This window comes from Pan troglodytes, chromosome 10 (genome assembly GCF_028858775.2).
Source record: "Pan troglodytes isolate AG18354 chromosome 10, NHGRI_mPanTro3-v2.0_pri, whole genome shotgun sequence".
NCBI lineage: Eukaryota > Metazoa > Chordata > Mammalia > Primates > Hominidae > Pan > Pan troglodytes.
Genome location: NC_072408.2, coordinates 77,902,186 through 77,921,974, shown reverse-complemented (window position 1 = coordinate 77,921,974; position 19,789 = coordinate 77,902,186). Strand labels below are relative to the sequence as shown.

Sequence of the window (19,789 nt, the reverse complement as noted above, 5' to 3'; positions counted from 1 at the left end):
GGAGAAGGAAGGGATTCATTTTAAAATGTCTTATGTGAGAGGTACCATTTGATTTAATGCCTGAACAAATAGGTCTCATTGTATCAATGAAGTTGTTGATATGGGCATAGCATTTGAGACAGAGAGGCTGGAAGGAATGAAATATAGAACTAGTTAAACAAGAAAAAGAGCACAAAGGTTTGTATTGGTTGGTATGAATGATACATATTGGGAAGTTTTAGGATTAAGATTATAAAGGTTAGTTGGGAGACCGATATTTAATCTTCTTGATGCTCTGCTAAGGAGTTTATATTTTGTTTAACTAATAGAGAACAATTACAGGTATTTTTGCTAAGTATAAGGAAGTTTTTAAAAATATAATACTAGTTTGGCAGTTTACCATGACCTGGAGAGATGAAAGATTACTTTGGAAGAAAATTCTCCATGGGTCTCTCACATTTCTACATATCTTCTGAGCAGAGGAATTGACAGATTTTGTTCCAGACTATCTTTTCAAGAATGTTTGTATAGCAAACAGTCTTGAAAGTGTCCCTTATAGGAGAGGAAAAAGCACCCCTTTAAAAGATTGGAGTTTTCTAAGCTCAGAGTCCCTCTGTGTGATACAAATTTATTGCATACTCACCATCAACCTGGGCTTCTCGGCATCTCCCCAGTGGGACTTGGGAAACAAAGAGAACCTGCACAAACATGAAGCTTGTAAAGCTTGCTGTGCCATGAGTTGTAAAGTCATTTCTGTCTTACCCAGGATTCTCATGTCTTTTGATGGCAACCATCAAACTATGGGGAGTTAACTTGTTAGTCTGAGAGTAGGATAAACCTCAGAGCCTTCACAGTTTTCAACAGAGTGAAATCTTAAAGTTCAAGGAATCAGTGATTATAGAAATTCAATAAGGCACAGTAAAGTATTAGTGGTGTATATGATGCTAAACTTTTTCCAGAAGTAACAACATGTGTCTGTAAACTGGGAAAATGGTAAAATAAACTGGTCAAGAAAAACAGTTTTTGGGTGTCGATTTCACATGAGATGATGTTTGTCTCATTAAAAATAAATTAGATTCAGATAATGAAAAGACAAGCCACAGAAGGATAAAATATTTGTAAAAACACCTATCTGGTAAAGGACTGGCCTCCAAAATATACAAAGAACTCTTGAAACTCAGAAAGAATAAAACAAACAATCCAATTAAAAACTGGACAAAAGATCTGACAACACCTCACAAAAGAAGATATACAGATGACAAGTAAACATATGAAAAGGTGTTCAACATCGTATATTATTAGGGAATTGTGAGTTAAAACAACAATGAAATACTACTAGAATGGTTACAATAAAAAATACTGACAATACCAAATGCCAATAAGGATGTGGATCATTAAGAACACCTACTTATTGCTGGTAGGAATGTAAAAGGATGCAACCACTTTGGAAGATAGTTTGACAGTTTCTTACAAAACTAAACATACTCTTAACATACAATCCAGCAATTGTGTTATTTGCTATTTACCTAAATGTGTTAAAAACTATGACTGTATAAAAACCTTCATATGACTGTTTATAGCAACTTTATTCATACTGGCCAAAACTTGGAAATAACCAAGATAGCCTTCAATATGTGACTGGATAAACAAATTATAGTGCATCCATACAATGAGATATTATTCAACATTAAAAATAAACTCCTGAGCTAAAAACACATGGAGGAAACTTAAAGGCACATTACTAAGTGAAAGAAGCCAATATGAAAAATTATACACTATGAGATTCCAATTGTATGACATTTTGTAAAAGGCAATACTATGGGCCGGACACGGTGGCTCATGCCTGTAATTCCAGCATTTTGGGAGGCCGAGGCGGGCGGATCACGAGTTCAGGAGTTTGAGACCAGCCTGGCCAACCTGGTGAAACCACATCTCTACTAAAAATACAAAAATTAGCTGGGCATGGTGGCGGGTGCCTGTAATCCCAGCTACTCCAGAGGCTGAGGCAGAGAATTGCTTGAACCCGGGAGGCGGAGGTTGCCGTAAGCCAAGATTACTCCATTGCACTCCAGCCTGGGCGACAGAGCGAGACTCCGTCTCAAAAAAAAAAAAAAAAAAGGCAATACTGTGGAGACAGATAAAAAGATCAGTGGGTGGAGGTTGGGAGTGGAAGGAAGAGAGAGAGAGGGATGAATCAGTGGAGCACAGGGGATTTTTAGGGCAATGAAACTGTATGATACTCTAAGGAGGGCAAGTGTCTTAAACAGCTGTCAGTATCCATAGAATGTACAACACAAAGAATGAACTTTAATGTAAACTTTATTTAGCACTAATATATCAATATTAGCTCATTAATAAGAACACATGTACTGCAGTAATTCAAGATGCTAATAACTGGGGAAACTGTGGTGGGAGGTGGGGGAGAGAATATATGGGAACTCTCTTTCTGCCCAATTTTCCTGAAAACCTGCAACTGCTGTAAAAACTGAAGTCATTAATTAAAAAAATAGGACAGATAGGAGGTGCTGCTCAGTTATTTGGAGAAACAAATCAATCTAATTTGATAGCCTTGGGTCTGAGGTCCTGCAAGATATGAAGATACTAGTATGGCACATAAATTAAACAGAGGAAAAAGTGACTCAGTAGGAAGGCCAACAAAACATTGGGCAAAACAGCGTCAAAATTGAGAACAGTTTCCTACCCTGGTGGGAATTGAGGGACCACCCACATTCAAACACTGCCTGTGTCCGGCTGTTAAACCTCAGGAAAGACAGAAAAATGCTGGGGCTCAAACCCGAAGGATCCTTAAGAAGAACTAACTCTCTCCCTTTGCTGTTCACATTGGCTTCTAGCTTCAGCAGAACCGACTTTTTTTCCAGATCTTTTTCCTTCTGGATAATAGTCTAACATGCACCAAATTGGCCTTTTTACTCAGAAATATTTGAAATAAAAAATCAAAGCGTGAAACAAAGCCCCTGTCCTAGAATGGATCCTCAGAGAAGAGTGTTCTTGAATATATATCTGCCTGCTTGTATCACATCATAATAATTATGCCCAATTTCCCCATACTGAAAGTTCTCTGAAATGTTAGATTTGGCCCCTGGTCACTGGCTTTCCCTTTATTTATTTAGGCTTTGCCTCCACCCAGCCAACGTAGAGCTCCTATCTTACTGTTTTCCATTCGATATGACCCACAGCAGACTTAAAACACCACCCCAGCCTGACTGCTAAGACCTGTTCAGTAACCTGTCTCTTCAGCTTTGGATCAAACCACTGCACCTTTAAAAAATTTAATTTTCTTCATAATTAATATATTTGCATACTTCAAAATTAAAAGGAAATAAAAACATATACTGTGAGAAGTCTTGTTTCCACCTATTCCCCATCTATTCCTTCACCTTAAATTTTCTTGTTTATTTATGTATTTTTGAATCCATCCCCCTCAAGCATTTACTCTTTGAGTTATAAACAATCCAATTACACTCTTCAAATTACTTTAAAATGTACAATTAAGTTATTATCGACTATAGTCTCCCTGTTGTGCTATCAAATAATAGGTCTATTTATTCTTTCTGGGTTTTTTTTCCCATTGACCATCCCCACCTCTCCCTGCAACCCCTCAATCACCTTCCCAGCCACTGATAACCATTATAACTATGTGTATCTTTTTCTAAGTTGCCGAAGATTCTTTCTGGAGCATCGCATAATATAGCTATTAAAATTCTCACCATAGGTTTCCCTTGATTTCCCATACAATACTTTCAATATTTGATTGGATTTATTAATTCAATTGATATATAATGTTCCTTACTACTATTATGTAAGGTACAATTCCGAGTTACTGTAGGTTTTGAAAGCGTTTCATCTGGGAGCCTATAGGAAGTTATTATCCAAGAAGCTTTACATTTCTATTTTTCTATTGCATATTACAATTAACTTAGTTGTGGTCTGCATTCATGATTTCCTACAGGCTTTGATATAATTAATAAAGAGTTTAATTCTACATGAACAACATTGTAATCTTAATTGTCCATAGGGTAAGAAACTCATCAATTCATTTTATACAGGAACAAATTTTCACATCCCTCTGAAATTCCCAGTGGACAGTGGAACTATATAAACTCATATTATCCTAGTTTCCATATATTGAGTGCTTCCCTTTACAACAAAACTTGAAATAATTGTCTAAAATAAATAATTTCACTTTCATTCCTCTCATTCTTTCTTCAGTCTTTTCCATTTGGGCTCTGTCTCCACTATGTGACTAAGGATGGTCTTCTCTCAAAGGCAGCAGTAATCCCATGCTGCCAAAACCAGTGGGATTGGGAGTTCTCATCTTACTAGACTTCTCAGCAGCACTTGGCAGCTGCCTCACTCTCTCTGAGACATTCTTTTTCTGACTTCCTGGACATTACCCTGATGGTTTTCCTCTTAACTGCTTTTCAGTGATATGTATTTATTCCCACTTTCTTCAAATTTAAATATTGGTATGCTCCAGGGATAGGGTCAGGGTTCTGATGTAATCTATCTATGCCTTCTCCTTAGGTAATTTTATCTAGTACTTAGCTTCTAAATAACTTCTATATGGTAATGTGAGAGTGAACTAAATGTGGCCTGAGGACTCTGTACTCCTATATTTGAATCCTTATGGACTAACTGCAGCCTAGCTTAATAGGTAGACAAGACTGAAAACCTAACTTAGGAGTATGTGCCTATAACAGTAACTGAGTCTTGGCCAATCCCGGCGGCTGTACCTCAACCATTCATACACTGCTGAGTGTTCAGACTATATTCAAATAAGGCAAATGCAACCTGTAACCAATCCAGCCATTCTGTACCTCACTTCCAATTTCTATACATCATTTCCCTTTTTTTGTCTATAAATCTTCTTCCACCACGAGGCTGCACAAACAACCCCATCAAAAAGTGGACAAAGGATATGAACAGACACTTCTCAAAAGAAGACATTTATGCAGCCAACAAACATGAAAAAAGTTCATCATCACTGGTCATTAGAGAAATGCAAATCAAAACCACAATGAGATACCATCTCACGCCTGTTAGAATGGTGATCATTAAAAAGTCAAGAAACAACAGATGCTGGAGAGGATGTGGCGAAATAGGAAGGCTTTTACACTGTTGGTGGGAGTGCAATAGTTCAACCACTGTGGAAGGCAGTGTGGCGATTCCTCAAGGAGCTAGAACCAGAAATACGATTTGACCCAGCAATCCCATTACTGGGTATATACTCAAAGGATTAAAAATAATTCTACTATAAAGACACATGCACATGCATGTGTCTTTATTGCAGTGCTTTATTGCAGCACTGTTCACAATAGCAAAGACTTGGAACCAACCCAAATGTACATCAATGATAGACTGGATAAAGAAAATGTGGCCGTTATACACCATGGAATACTATGCAGCCATAAAAAAGGATGAGTTCGTGTCCTTCACAGGGATATGGATGAAGCTGGAAACCATCATTTTTAGCAAACTAACACAGGAACAGAAAACCAAACACTGCATGTTCTCACTCATAAGTGGGAGTTGAATAATGAGAACACATGGACACATGGAGGGGAACACCGGAGCCTGTTGGGGGGTGGACTGGGGGAAGGATAGCATTAGGAAAAATACCTAATGTAGATGATGGGTTGATGGGTGCAGCAAACCACCATGGTATATGTATACCTATGTAACAAACCTGCACATTCTGCACATGTATCCCAGAACTTAAACTATACATATATTAAAAAATACATGTATATAAAGAGTCTCTGTGAATCTGCTATGATTCTGAGGGCTGCCCGATTCATGAATTTTTCATTGCTCAATTAAACTCCTTTAAATTTAATTTGGCTGAAGTTTTTCTTTTATCAGTGAGGACACCCAAATCTGTATCTCTGGCCCTGAAATTTTCCCTGTATTCTATATTCATATATTGAACTGTCCATGTGACATCTTCACTTGCATATCTAATAGGTATCTTGAATCCAAAATATTCAAAACAGAACCTATGATCCTCCCCCAGTTTTCTATCAACCAAGTTGTTGAAGTTAAAATCTGGGTGGTATCCATGTTCCTCTCTTTCCCTCACTCTCTGTTGATTTCACCTGTAAAGCATATCCTGAATCCATTCACTTCTCTTCCTCTACACTACATTCACCCTAGACCACTCACAATCATCTTCTGCCTAGAACACTGGGTTGTGTCACTTCATTGCTTAAAATCTGCCTGCACCTCCAATACCACTTAAATCAACTTTATTATCTTTTCCTTGGCTTACACCTCTCTACAGGATCTGGCCTGAAGAACTTCCTCTCTGAAACTCATCTCATACCATGCTCTCCTTCTTTCTCCAGCATACTCAGTATCTGCTCACCTTAGAGGCTTTGTGCTATTGCCTTTGTCTGTCTGGAATGCTGTCATCATAGATCTCAGCATGGCTTTTGCCTTCTTATCACACAGGACTTAGCTTAAATGTTACCTTATCAGAGTTACACCTAATGTGAAGTAGTTTCCTCACTTTCTAGCACAGGATACTGCCATTCTTCTCTTTCTGGTATTTTTTTTTTTCATATTTACTTATGTATTTATTTGTTTGCCATCTCAAGTTGGTTGAATATAATGCTCGTACGAGCCGTGTGAACTTTGTTTTTCTTTTGCAACGTTATATCCCAGCACATAGTGATGATTATAATTTGCCAGTCATTCTGCTAGGCAGCAGGAATGCAATGGTGAACACAAACAGGGGCTCTCTTGTTATTTAAAAATGAATTAGTTTATTTAGATAACTTGTTATTCAATTATTCATTCAAGAAATATTTATTAAGAGCTCACTATATTCCAAGCCTTGGGGATATGGCAGTGAACAACACAAAAAGTGCCCTTGACCTTCTGAAGTAGACATTCCAGAAAGAAAGAAGAAAAGGAAACAACAGATAAAGAGATATGAAATACAATGAAGAGGATGAACTGTTTAGCTCTTCAAACTAAGAGTGAGAGGTGACAGCATGCTGGCAGCCCTCGCAGCCCTCGCTTGCTCTGGAGGCCTCCTCGGCCTCGGGCACCCATTCTGGCCACGCTTGAGGAGCCCTTCAGCCTGCCGCTGCACTGTGGGAGCCCCTTCCTGGGATGGCCGAGGCCAAAGCCGGCTCCCTCAGCCTGCGGGGAGGTGTGGCGGGAGAGGTGCGGGCGAGAACCGGGGCTGCGCAGTGCTTGCGGGCCAGCAAGAGTTCCGAATGGGTGTGGGCTTGGTGGGCCCCGCACTCGGAGTGGCTGGGCCGGCCCCGCTGGCCCCTGGCAGTGAGGGGCTTTGCACCCGGGCCAGCAGCTGCGGAGGGTGTGCCGGGTCCCCCAGCAGTGCGGGCAAACTGGCGCAGCGCTCAATTTCTCGCCGGGCCTTAGATGCCTCCCGTGGGGCAGGGCTCGGGACCTGCAGCCCGCCATGCCTGAGCCTCCCCGCGTCCCCCCGCCGTGGGCTCATGCGCTGGCGCCGGAGACTCCCCGATGAGCACTGCCCCCTGCTCCAAGGCGCCTGGTCCCATCGACCGCCCAAGGGCTGAGGAGTGCAGGCGCACGGCGCGGGACTGGCAGGCAGCTCCACCTGTGGCTCCGGTGTGGGATCCACTGGGTGAAGCCAGCTGGGCTCCTGAGTCTAGTGGGGACTTGGAGAACCTTTATGTCTAGCTAACGGATTGTAAATACACCGATCAGCACTCTGTATCTAGCTCAAGGTTTGTAAACACACCAAACAGCACCCTGTGTCTAGCTCAGGGTTTGTGGATACACCAATCAGAGCTCTGTGTCTAGCTGATCTAGGGGACTTGGAGAACCTTTATATTTAGCTAAGGGATTGTAAATACATCAATCAGCACCCTGTGTCTAGTTCAAGGTTTGTAAATGCACCAGTCTGCGCTCTGTGTCTAGCTGATCTGGTAGGGACTTGGCGAACCTTTATGTCTAGTTAAGGGATTGTGAATGCACCAATCAGCACTCTGTGTCTAGCTCAGGGTTTGTAAATGCACCAATCAGCACCCTGTGTCTAGCTCAAGGTTTGTAAATGCACCAATCAGTGCTCAGTGTCTAGCTAATCTATTGGGGACTTGGAGAACTTTTGTGTGTAGCTCAAGGTTTGTAAATGCACCAATCAGCACCCTGTCAAAACGGACCAATCAGCTCTCTGTAAAGTGGACCCATCAGCAGGATGTGGGTGGAGCCAGATAAGGGAACAAAAGCAGGCCACCCCAGGAAGCTTTGTTCTTTAGCTGTTTGTGATAAATCTTGATACTGTTCACTCTTTGGGTCCACACTGCCTTTATGAGCTGTAACACTCACCATGAAGGTCTGCAGCTTCACTCCTGAAGCCATCGAGACCACGAACCCACCAGGAGGAACGAACAACTCCAGAGGCGCCACCTTAAGAGCTGTAAAACTCATGGCGAAGGTCTGCAGCTTCACACCTGAGCCAGCAAGACCACGAACCCACCAGAAGGGAGAAACTCGGAACACATCCGAACATCAGAAGGAACAAACTCTGGACACGCCGCCTTTAAGAACTGTAACACTCACCGCGAGGGTCGGCGGCTTCATTCTTGAAGTCAGTGAGACCAAGAACCCACCAATTCTAGACACAAGAGGATTTGGTGGGGAAGACAGAGGAAATGGGAAGCCCCTAAGTTAGGAATACGCTTGGCAAGTCCAAGGAGCAGCAAGGTGTCCACTGTGGCTGCAGCAGCATGAGTAAGGGAGGAACGGGGGAAAATGAGGTTGATGAGTCAGCCAAGGGCTCATCTTGTGTGACTTTGGATTTTATTCTAATTGTGATGGGAATCCATTAGAGGGTTCAAAGGTAGGGAGTGACGTAATCTTTTACTGCACAGAGAATTGCTTTATGAACTATTTCCTTCTCAGAGAGCTCCTTAGGAGATTGGTTGAGAATACAGTGATTCTTGAGAAACTTGAAATTTCTGGCTGATATTTCTTATACATCAGGCTCTGTGCTGGTAGCAAGAAATTCTGGAACGTGTTCCCAGATTTGCACGTTCCTTCTTGAGGGGTCTTGGCTAGGGCAGTCTTTCTGGCTTAACACTACTTATTCAGCTCATGTATTCAAGAAAGCATGAAGAGTGAGGAGGAAAGACAGCGGAGCACTTACAGGAATTCCCTGGCTCTCTGAAGCCTCAAGTAGAAATATGATATTAATAAATGAGCATGCAGAAAGAGTTTGGGCCTTTTCCATAATTAATAAAAACCCTCCAAACCAGTAAGGACTCCTTTGGAATAGTTTCTGAAGGTTGAATGATTCGTGTACATAAAAGATCAATGTGACTCCGTGTAAAGCAAAACAATCTCTGGGCTTTGTTTGACCTAAAGGCACTTGAATAACCCTCAAGGCTAGCCTAATTAAAAAAATTAAAAAAAAAATCTGACTTTCTCACATGTTTGGGCTTTATGGGTGAGGCAATTTCTGAATCAACCAGGATATTAATAAGTAAATAATTACTTGGAGGGACTCTTTAATGCCTGATCATAAATGGAGAAACGAACCAAAAGAGAATTCTCAGAGGAATGGTGTATTCCATCCTTGAATTTTGGAAAGACTGCATTTGGATATTGTATGTTTAAAGACATGCACTTTTATTTGATATGATTAAAATTGGGATGGTCCATTCATCTGGGACAACAGTGGAGGAAAATGGAGTCAGGCCATTGCTCTCTCTTTTAGGGAACCATGGTTCAGGCATTCAGCCACAGGTTTCCTGGGATATCCATATCTTCCATTTTCTTCTCACATTAAGGGCAAATCAGGTCTTCCAAGTACTCAAGAAAAACCTAAAATATCCCTCTCTGTGGCTACAGAGAAATTCCTTCAAACCAGAGATTGAGTTATTTTCTACCTGAGCTTATTTGGGATACATTTTGTTGCTTCTTACAAAGGTGTGAAATGGAGGTTTGGGATTTCCTCATAAATGACCTCTTACAATGACTTCCTGTTATTTTATTTTTCCTTGGGAACTAGAATAGCCATGCAATACATTCCCACTGTGTGAGACTGAATAAATGTTTGTAATTCGGAATTAGTCACTTGTGAGATCCTAATTAGCATTTTGAGTAAAGTGTCTATTTCTGACCAGTCATGGGACAAGGCTGTGTTAAATTCAGTGTAACATTTTGTTGGCTTCTGCAATTTGAGAAGCTGGTTTCTCATACAAGTGTTTAATATCGCCACCCTAGTCTATTTTTTTTCTTCTGTATTGGTGGGCTCCACTCACCTTCCCACCTCTTAACCACTGTTAAGTAGTGTTAAGCCAGATTAGAACCTAATCATGTTTAATAGTTAATGTGTACCTTGTGAACTTGGCAAAGAAAGAACTGATTCAGAGAGAACTCAGAGAAAAGCAGGCCGGCATTTAAACTTTAAACCCAAAAAGCAAACAACCAGGCAAATAATAAAGCACAAAAATAGGCTGTTCAATTATCCTGACATGGTGATTACAAAGCCCTGCTTTGTATTCTCCATTTTCTTGTTGAGTATTGCAGCCTGTGCATTGGCACGAGTCCTGGTTTAGAGAGAAGAAAAATAAGATCGACTTCTGACAAATCAACTAGTAAAATCTATAGGCATGAACCAAGTGATCAACTTTGTGTGAGTGAAGAATTTTAGAAGTATCTAAAATGCAATTAAAATGTGACCTTGGAAGCAGGACTGAATTGTATTTACAGTCTGGTAAATGGAAACCTAGTCAGTTATCATGGACTCTTATCTGGAGATAGATGTGGCCACAGAGGGGGCAGGGACTGAATGGAGTACAGAGAAGGCAACCTCAAGAAGAACGAATTTGGTGGTGTATCACAGCAATTGTAGGGAGAGGATGCTAAGACCACTGAACTCCTCTGGAAGGTTTGACTGTTGGATCCCTGGGGTGGTTCTAGACTTGTCAGCGTATCATATCTTGGCAACACTGACCCCTTTGTCAAATGTATGCCCCAAGACACCATCTGTGTATGGCTCTGGCTTCTGTGCTGTTTTTTTTTTTTTTCAGGGAGAGAGTTTTCTGATCAGCTACTGTCTTATGCTGGATGGATAGTCTGATGGGTGCATTTCTCATGATAAAGTAGGAAATTGACATTCTGGCTCCTGTGAGAGCATTTAAGGTGAATCTTTCCCAAGAAGCAGATCACCCCTGGAAAAGCTGGCAAAGTGGAGCTTCAGGGCTGCCAAGCCAAGGACCTGACCCTGGTTCCCACCCAGCAGCTGGTCTCTTAACCTGCTGTAAAAGGAGTATAAATGCCATAGTGAGGCTTAATAAGAATCCACAGCATCTCTAATCTGCCATGGTTATAAACTGCATTTTTAATCACTGCACCATTTTGCCTCAATTTTCCTTATACACACATATTTTGCTGAGCTAAAGTCTGTTCCTTTCATACACATTTCCATATTTTTCCTTATGTGTCCTATATGGTAAATTTATGTCCAGGTGCAAGTCATTAATATTTTAGAATAAAGTATCTATAGAAGAGGAAGAATGTTGAATACTGGGTATCCATTTTCTGTAAACACTGTATTGCTACTTCACAATGACAATTCTAACCCCTACTTTAGTTCTGAGCTGGAATTAATACTCTTAAGTAGAGACAGTTGCTTTAAAATGTCCTGCAAAGAGAGGAGAGGCATCTTTCCCATACTGGATGCTTCCTATCTGGTACATTTCCAGTGGGAATACACGAAAGGTTTTTATGAGCCAGGTTCCATAAGCACAGAGGGTAGGAAACAGAGCATTGGGATCACATGAAAGCAGAAGAAGAATATTGGTCTCAGGAAGGCTAGAATGGGACTAGAGCACAAGAGCCAAGGCTCTGCTCCTGTAAAAGAGACCATAAAACCCCTAAGTGAGAACTCCAACTTTCCAAAAATAAAAAAGGTTTTTCAAAATGAGACATGCTAAAAGCACCAGAATCTCTTCACTCAAGTTGTTCGGAGTGTATGATCTCATGTCCTTACTTACATACCCCTCAGTACAGTCATAAGGAAGAGAAATCTCAACATTATGTTTTTATTGCTGCTGTTAGCCTTTGAGAACATGAATTGATTATTAACAACGTCATGAAAAACAAATAGTGTAGAGGGACAGTGATAATGGGAGAGTATAAAAGACAAGAGAAAAAAATAATCTTTTCTCTACCACACATGAATTGCTTTTTTACTGTCTATTCCATGGACAAATATATCGGGTAACGAGATGTTGGAAACAAAAGGGCAAAGAAGTTACCTTTTCACCATGGTGTAAGGCCTAGGAAGGCAGGGATTTTTATCTTGTTTCATAAATTACTACATTTCCAGCACTTGGTCTCATTCCTGGAATATGGTAAGGATTCAATACATCAGTTGAATAAATTTTTGAATATTATCTTATGGAGGAGAAGATGATATCATGATGAAAATATGAACTATCTATGCTTAATTTCTGGTCCAAGTCCCAAATGTAGGCCTGGTTTGCCTGATGACTTAGAGAAAATGCCATATTTTCTGTGGGGTATTTGATGGTACTACTCATGCACTTTCCTCTGCCCTGAGCATAAGGAATCTCTCTCTCTCTTTCTTTCCCCTGCATGGGTTCCCATACTGCTATCAAAATCTAGTTCACTGATGACTGCCTCATGGAGACTTTTCACAATTAATCAAATTGGAATCATTATCCTGCCTTACTCTGTGCATTTGCTGCAAGGAATAGTAATTGGCATGATGGCAACATTAGAAAAACTTTATCTAAATTTACTTAGACTTTCCCTCTGTTCTTTCCCTCGATTGTCATTTCTTCTTATAATATTTCACTCTCCATTTCTTTCCTTACTGGCCCGGTCTTTCACAGGGTCTAAGATTTATTACTGACAATCTCCAACCCCTGCAACCTCCCACCACTGTTAAAATATCTGTTATATGAAAATTTCTCAATATCTAAGGCACGTTAAATGAGTAATGAGTAAATGACTCATTCTCATACTACAGAACTCAAGAGATTGTTGACGCCAGTAGACAGAATACTGATCTGATAATCCTGTGACCTTGTTTCTAGAAGGAGATCTAACCAGTTTTGTGAACTTGGGCTACTCAATCTGCCTATGCTGCTCTTTTCTCAGGTGTAAGAGTGAGAGTTTGTCTAGAACAGTGCTTCTGTAAGTGCGTATGTATGTTCTGTAACACCAGTCCTGAATATGTCATTCAAAAATATGTTCTGAGATTATATTCATTTCAGAATTGCTATATATCACCTCCTTGAATATTAGAAAGTTGAAGGCTCTGACAAGTCCTGAAATTAATAAACTGTTTTTCTTGACCTAATAGATTTTTTAAAGGCAGAGGTAGCATATTGGTAGTTCCCTAGAGAACCTAATGAGGAAATCACTAGTTGAACTTTCTGAGGAGCTTGGCTGCCATTGCAAATCTCTGTAGCTCTAATGCCAGCTACTGTAGGTACAGAGGTGAATAGGGTAAGATTTCTGCTTTTCAGGCATATAGAATCAAATGTGGGGGAGAGAAACAAATAAATGTGATATAGTGGCAATTGTAGATTTAAGGTCTGTTCAAATAATAATGGACTTGAGGACTGAGAAGCAAGTAAATCTGCCCAGAGTGGGGGCAGAGGATGAGGAAGGGAAGGCTCCACAGGGATGTTGCAATAGAGAAGGTGGGAAAGGATGTTCCAGGTAGAAGGAACAAGGCATAAAATCCAAAGGTGTGTTCTAGGCCTGGGAAATAATTCTGTGGTTATGGAGCCTAGAAGTGGAGGCTGCCTAGGAAGAAAGGGGAGGGACAAAGTTCTGGAAAGTGGGTGGAGGACTTCTTTGCTATGTGCTGTAAATGCTACTTTAAGGAATCTGAACTTTATCTTGTAGGTAAAAGGAAAATATCCTTAGATTGGGTTTTCATCATTATCATTACCTAATCAATAAGTATTTCTCAAAAAGAATTTTAAAGTGCTAAGGCAGAGAGGAGCTGGGAGAGACTGCCAGGGAAATTAATTCTCATTCTATTGACACAGCTCAAGTAAGAAATGATAAAGGACTGAATAATGAAATGCAAAAGGATGAGATGGAAGAAATAGTTTTGACAGTAATTTAGGAGCTACACAGACCAGTAAGAGTGATTGGATAGAAAGAAAGAGGAATACAAAATACCTGTACAAATTCAGCCTGGGAGAGTGTTGTGTGATTATAACATTAATAGGAATAGGAATTTCCAGGAGTGAACTGTTTCATGTAAGTTTTGAATTAGACGGGGGGTTCTATTACACAGTCATTCTCCTGTACAAACACATCCATTGATTTTTGTGTTACGGAGTTCAAGAGTGATTCAACTAAAGACTACACAGGATTCTTTTTAAGGATGTTCAGCATCCACCAAAATATCTATTTCAAACTAAAATTTGGTAGTATTCAATACGTTCTTGTCAACAAAGCAGCATTTAAATCTGTAATTTTTTTTTAAATTTTAGCCTCTAATTGATAAATAATCATTTCTGGGACTATGAATCAATTTTGGTTTTCATTCAATCTGAAATTATTCTTTCAGCCATGGATTATTCTATATACAAAATATCTCAATAGAAGGTTGTGAAACTATTTCTATTTTCTAGTAGGAAACAGAACACAAACAATTTTAGTGATGATTTATATATTAAGCCATTATTTTTGGAATTAATCCTAAATTTGGCTTTAACACTATATATTATTGTTGATAATGCATTAAAATATATTGTATTTGTAGTCAGGGAGTAGGATTGTTTCAAAAACATTGTATGCCAGTGAAAATTAGAAATAATATTTTTCTTTTGTAAGGAGTTCATGCTTGCTTATCGTGTAAAACTTAGCAAAGATTCTAAAGAATAATTTTCTCAACAACCTTTTACAGTAGAGGGTTCTTTTATTTAGGGGGAGAAGAACTCCCTTTGAGAGGCAGGATGTGGAAACTAACATGACCCAGGCTGTTTACACAAAGCAGTCCACACCTCCCTGATTATGTCAGAGCATTTTGCCTTTACCTGAGACAGCTGCCTTCTATTAGCACTAGAAACAAACAGTCAAATCTATGGTCACTGATCCATGACCACCTTCCCATTTTGAATTTTTTTGTCCAAGAGGACCTGGAATCCAGAAACTGAGTTGGTGGAGAACAGCTGTTGCTAGACACAATTTATCAGAGGAAGGAAATTACAGTGTCCACCTTAAAAACAAACCAAGCTATCAGAATGACTACGCATTATAAAATGAAAACAATGTTGCAGTCAGTGCCACTTTATGATTTCTTTCCCTTTATATCATAAAGAAATAAAAAGCAAATGGTCTTATCATGATAGGCAAGGCTGCCTCTCCCTCTGCAATTTCTGTGGTGTATTTACGGCAGCTCTGGAATTGTTTTGAAATAAATTTAGATGTTTTGGAGGGCAGATACATGTAATGGTTGTTTTACTATTCTGGGTTTAATGATAACAGGTTGCTATGTCTAAGCTTTGATATTTTGCAGATTTCTAAATGCATTTTATTGCATTTAGAAGGAATTTTGTAGTATTGAGAAAATGCAATGCAAAAATGAGTAGAGATACAATGTCCATTTAACTCAGAACAAAACAACCTTATTTCCCCATAGTTGAAATGGAGGACGGGGAAGTCAGGCAGTGGTTTCTGAAAGCCAAGAACTTAGTAGCACTGTGCCATTCTCTTGCCTGATCCAGTGCCATTCCCTTCACTTGATATCTGTTTACTTTAGAGGAGGCAGTTTTTGAGAAAGGATCATAAATATCCTGGCCCAGTGTCCCAGGAGCTATGACAAGCAAAGGAACATACTTGCCTGGAGATAGCCTTTGCGATATTTAAATGTGTGAGTTAATAGCCTTTGAGATATTTAAATGTGTGAGTTAATAGCCTTTGTGATATTTAAATGTGTGGGTTAATTTTTTATCCAGTTTAATAACTTTTTATTCCTCCCTCTACTTCTTTGCTTTCTCTTTCTGCTCTGAAGCCGTGGATACAGAAATCTCTGCAGGCAAGTTGCTCCAGAGCATATTGCAGGACAAGCCTGTAACGAATAGTTAAATTCACGGCATCTGGATTCCTAATCCTTTTCCAAAATGGCAGGTGTGAGTGCCTGTATAAAATATTCTATGTTTACCTTCAACTTCTTGTTCTGGGTAAGTGTTTTCCTTTTAATTATCAATTTTATGCAAGAAAGGGGATCTTGATATAAATATCATAAACAAGAACAGACTGTACACTAGAGAAATAAGAGAAGGGGGAAAATGTATTTTCCATGTACTTGTTTGGATTTGTTTGTTCTTTCTTTGGTTATTTCAGTAATTGAAAATGAGCCAATGACTCAAAAAAGTGCACTTCAGAATGTGAGGATAAACATTTCATAAATGTTTTCATATTGCTGCAAAAAAAATCACAGAGGAACACAAATGCCCCTTAATTAAAGGACAATTTTCCTTAGTTGTATATCAAGCAGGCCTCCCTAATTTAAGGACTCTGTGGTAAAAACATGGTCTGATTCCATCCGGAGCCCAGGTCCTGATTCCTGCCCTTCACTTCTGGGTTTGAACAGGTGAATCGCAGGGTGTGGGACAATAAAGATCATTTTCAGAGCCTCAAAGACAAAAAAAAATGGGTCATGAAAAACTTGAGGGGGAAATGATAAAATTCCTAAATCATAAGAAAATCAAACTAAGACCGTGGATATATATATATATGTATTGGCATTTTAAAGTCAGTATTTTGATGTGTCATCACCCTACCTTTTAATTGACAGGATTTGTATTTTAGCAATTTGTTATGTTTCTCTTGAAAGTCCATTGACATAGACATAACCAACAAATTGATAACTGACATCTATCAATGGATAATGGAAAAACAAGGTATGAAAAGAGCAGGCTTGGATGCTGGGACATTGACCTTATCATTTTTAGCATATATGGTACAATTAAAGATTGTTTAAATGTCAATCAGTGGAAATAGCACAAAATATTTAAATGAAAAAAGTATTTTGTATACTGGATTAAAAGCTACCTTATCCACTCCAAGGATGAAAGAACTCTGGTTTTGTTTTTGTACCTGATCTTTAGTAAACAGACATCTCATACCTATGTGTTGCTATATTTCTGTTCTATTAAAATAATGATGAACTTAATTAAACTTAACTACATGAATACAGCTTTATTGTATAGACTGATTTTCCATTCAATGATCAGTAGTGCTAATGAGTACAAATGGATATATTGGTGACTTTTAAATAAGTAAGTAAATATTTTAAAAAGTAAAATAAAGAAGGCAAAAAAAATGGGCTGCTGTTTTTAGGTTAAAAAAATGAGCTGCTTTTGCAAATATTTAATGTAGCTCATGCTACATATATGCCAGTTTTTTAGTTAGTTCTGATACATTTCTTCCCTTGAGATACTTAAATTGATTAAACATTGGGAGTAGGTTATACAAAAAAAGAAAGACCTGTATTCTTTGGTTTTGTTTTGTTTCTAGTTTTTTTTTTTTTTGGAGAACTTTGAATATTCACTAAAGAAGATAGGATAGGTAATCAACTCCATTGGCCAGCCCAGGTGGCCACAGAAAAATGGCCAATCTTTCTCCATTTATACTGTATTCACTTCCCCCACCCCATATTATTTTGAAGCACATCTCAGATATATAATTTTGTCTGTAAGCATTTTAGTATATATCTCTGAAACATAATAATTCTTGAAAAAATGTAACCACAACCAGGTGCAGTGGCTCACGCCTGTAATCCCAGCACTTTCGGAGACCGAGATGGGTGGGTCACAAGGTCAGGAGTTTGAGACCAGCCTGGCCAGCATGGTGAAACCCCGCCTCTACTAAAAATATGAAAAATTAGCCGGGCATGGTGGCACGCCCCTGTAGTCCCAGCTACTTGGGAGGCTGAGGCAGGAGAATTGCTTGAACCTGGCAGGGGGAGGTTGCAGTGAGCCGAGCTCGCACCACTGCACTCCAGCCTGGGCGACAGAGTGAGATTCCATCTCAGAAAAAAAAAAATGTTACCACAATATCATTATTACACTTTAAAAACTTAATAAGAATTTTTTAAATCAATTGTCAAATTGATTTGACAATTTTAATCAAACTGTCAAATTTGAGCCCATTCAGGGCTGAAATTTCCGATTACCTCATAAATGTTCCTGTTAGAATCAGGATCTAAATAAGGTCCACACTTTGTGATTGGTTAATATATGTTTCATGTCTATTTTAATCTGTTGATTCTCCCCCAGTCAACATCTCTTTTTCTCCCTACTGAAATTTTATGCACTGGTGTGTGTTGTTTGTTTTATCACATTGCCCACAGTCTGGATTTTGCTATTTGCATACCTGTGGTGCAGCCTGATACAATTCAAGGTCCTTTTTTTTTTCGCACGAGAATCATAAGTGATTTTGTATTCTTTCATGAGGAGGCACTGGATGTTTGATTGTGTCCCTCTTTTGTGACATTCGTAGCCATTGATGGTCAAGTGCCAAAATCCATCATTAGTTCATTAAGTGGTTCAAAGTGATGATATTCTAGTTTCATAAACCTTTCTTTCTTTATTAGCTGGAACACTTTCTATAAGGAGAAACTTCTCATTTACTGTTTCATTACCTGGGTATCCCATTTTTAATATTTTTTAAGTGGCATAAAATACTTCTTTCTCACTCTTTACTTACCAGATTGCAAGTGATGAGTTAAGTTACTAATATTATCCAACAGTGATAAGTTAGTATTTCTTTAAGTATCCTTATGAAACAATAGATCAGCTCCATTACAATGTTTACCCTTATTAATGTGCAATTTGTTCCATCTCTGGCCATCAGGAGCTTCTTCAAGGTGACTCAAGTTCTTTTGAAATGATCCTAATAACTTTGATAGCCTCTTTAGTATTTGGTTTGACATGTTCCAGATCACTTGCTTATTTCCTGTCCAGACCTCGAATCAGCCATTTCTCCACCAAGTTCTGATATCTGTCTTTAAAGAGCTATAGTCATTGTTTTCCTTATGTAATACAGAATATATATGGCACATTTAAACAAACCAAAATATTAATATGCTAATAAATGCAAGGCTCCTATTTTATTAAAGATGTTCCAAAGCACTGAAACCAGTAGCAATCTTCAAATAATGAAACAGTTAAAATATATCTTTGTTGTATTAAAACATCCTGGAAAGTGCTAATAGCTATTATGAAGACATCAGAGGTCAGTGTTTCATTAAACAGCTAATCAGAAATTTGGAATAGATCTAAATTATCAAAATAATAGTCTAGGAAGGGGTAGGTTATAGATTCAGGATTATTTACCTACCTACCTTGATAGGGTTCAGGGTAGATTGTAGAGGTCTGTACCATGCCACACCCAGATATTATCATTGCTTTCCTGGGGAGCTCTGATTATTATTATTATTATTATTATTATTATTATTTTGAGACAGAGTCTCGCTCTGTTGCCCAGGCTGGAATACAGCGGCATGATCTCGGGTCACTGCAGCCTCTGCTTCCCAGGTTCTAGCGATTCTCCTGCCTCAGCCTCCCGAGTAGCTGGGATTACAGGCACGCACCACCATGCCCAGCTAACTTTTTGTATTTTTAGTGGAGACAGGGTTTTGCCATGTTGGCCAGGCTGGTCTCAAACTCCTGACCTCAGGTGATCCTTCCACTTCTGCCTCCCAAAGTGCTGGGATTACAGGGATGAGGCACTGCGCCTGGCCAGAGCTCTGATTATTTTATGGTTACATTATCTGTTTGTTTCTTTGATAACA

At 39.2% G+C, this 19,789-nt stretch overlaps 1 protein-coding gene across 5 annotated transcripts in view; it reads left to right on the top strand.

Moving 5' to 3' along the window:
* TSPAN8 (tetraspanin 8) overlaps nt 1-19,789 on the top strand; it is a 254,741-nt gene that overhangs the window by 206,014 nt on the left and 28,938 nt on the right. For 3 of the 5 annotated variants that reach the window (XM_054663409.2, XM_054663406.2, XM_054663408.2), the window contains one exon: nt 16,004-16,172. In XM_054663409.2, the coding sequence (XP_054519384.2) occupies nt 16,113-16,172 (60 nt within the window). In that variant the 5' untranslated portion in view covers nt 16,004-16,112. The other 2 variants (XM_001157620.6, XM_054663407.2) reach the window with 2 other exon arrangements.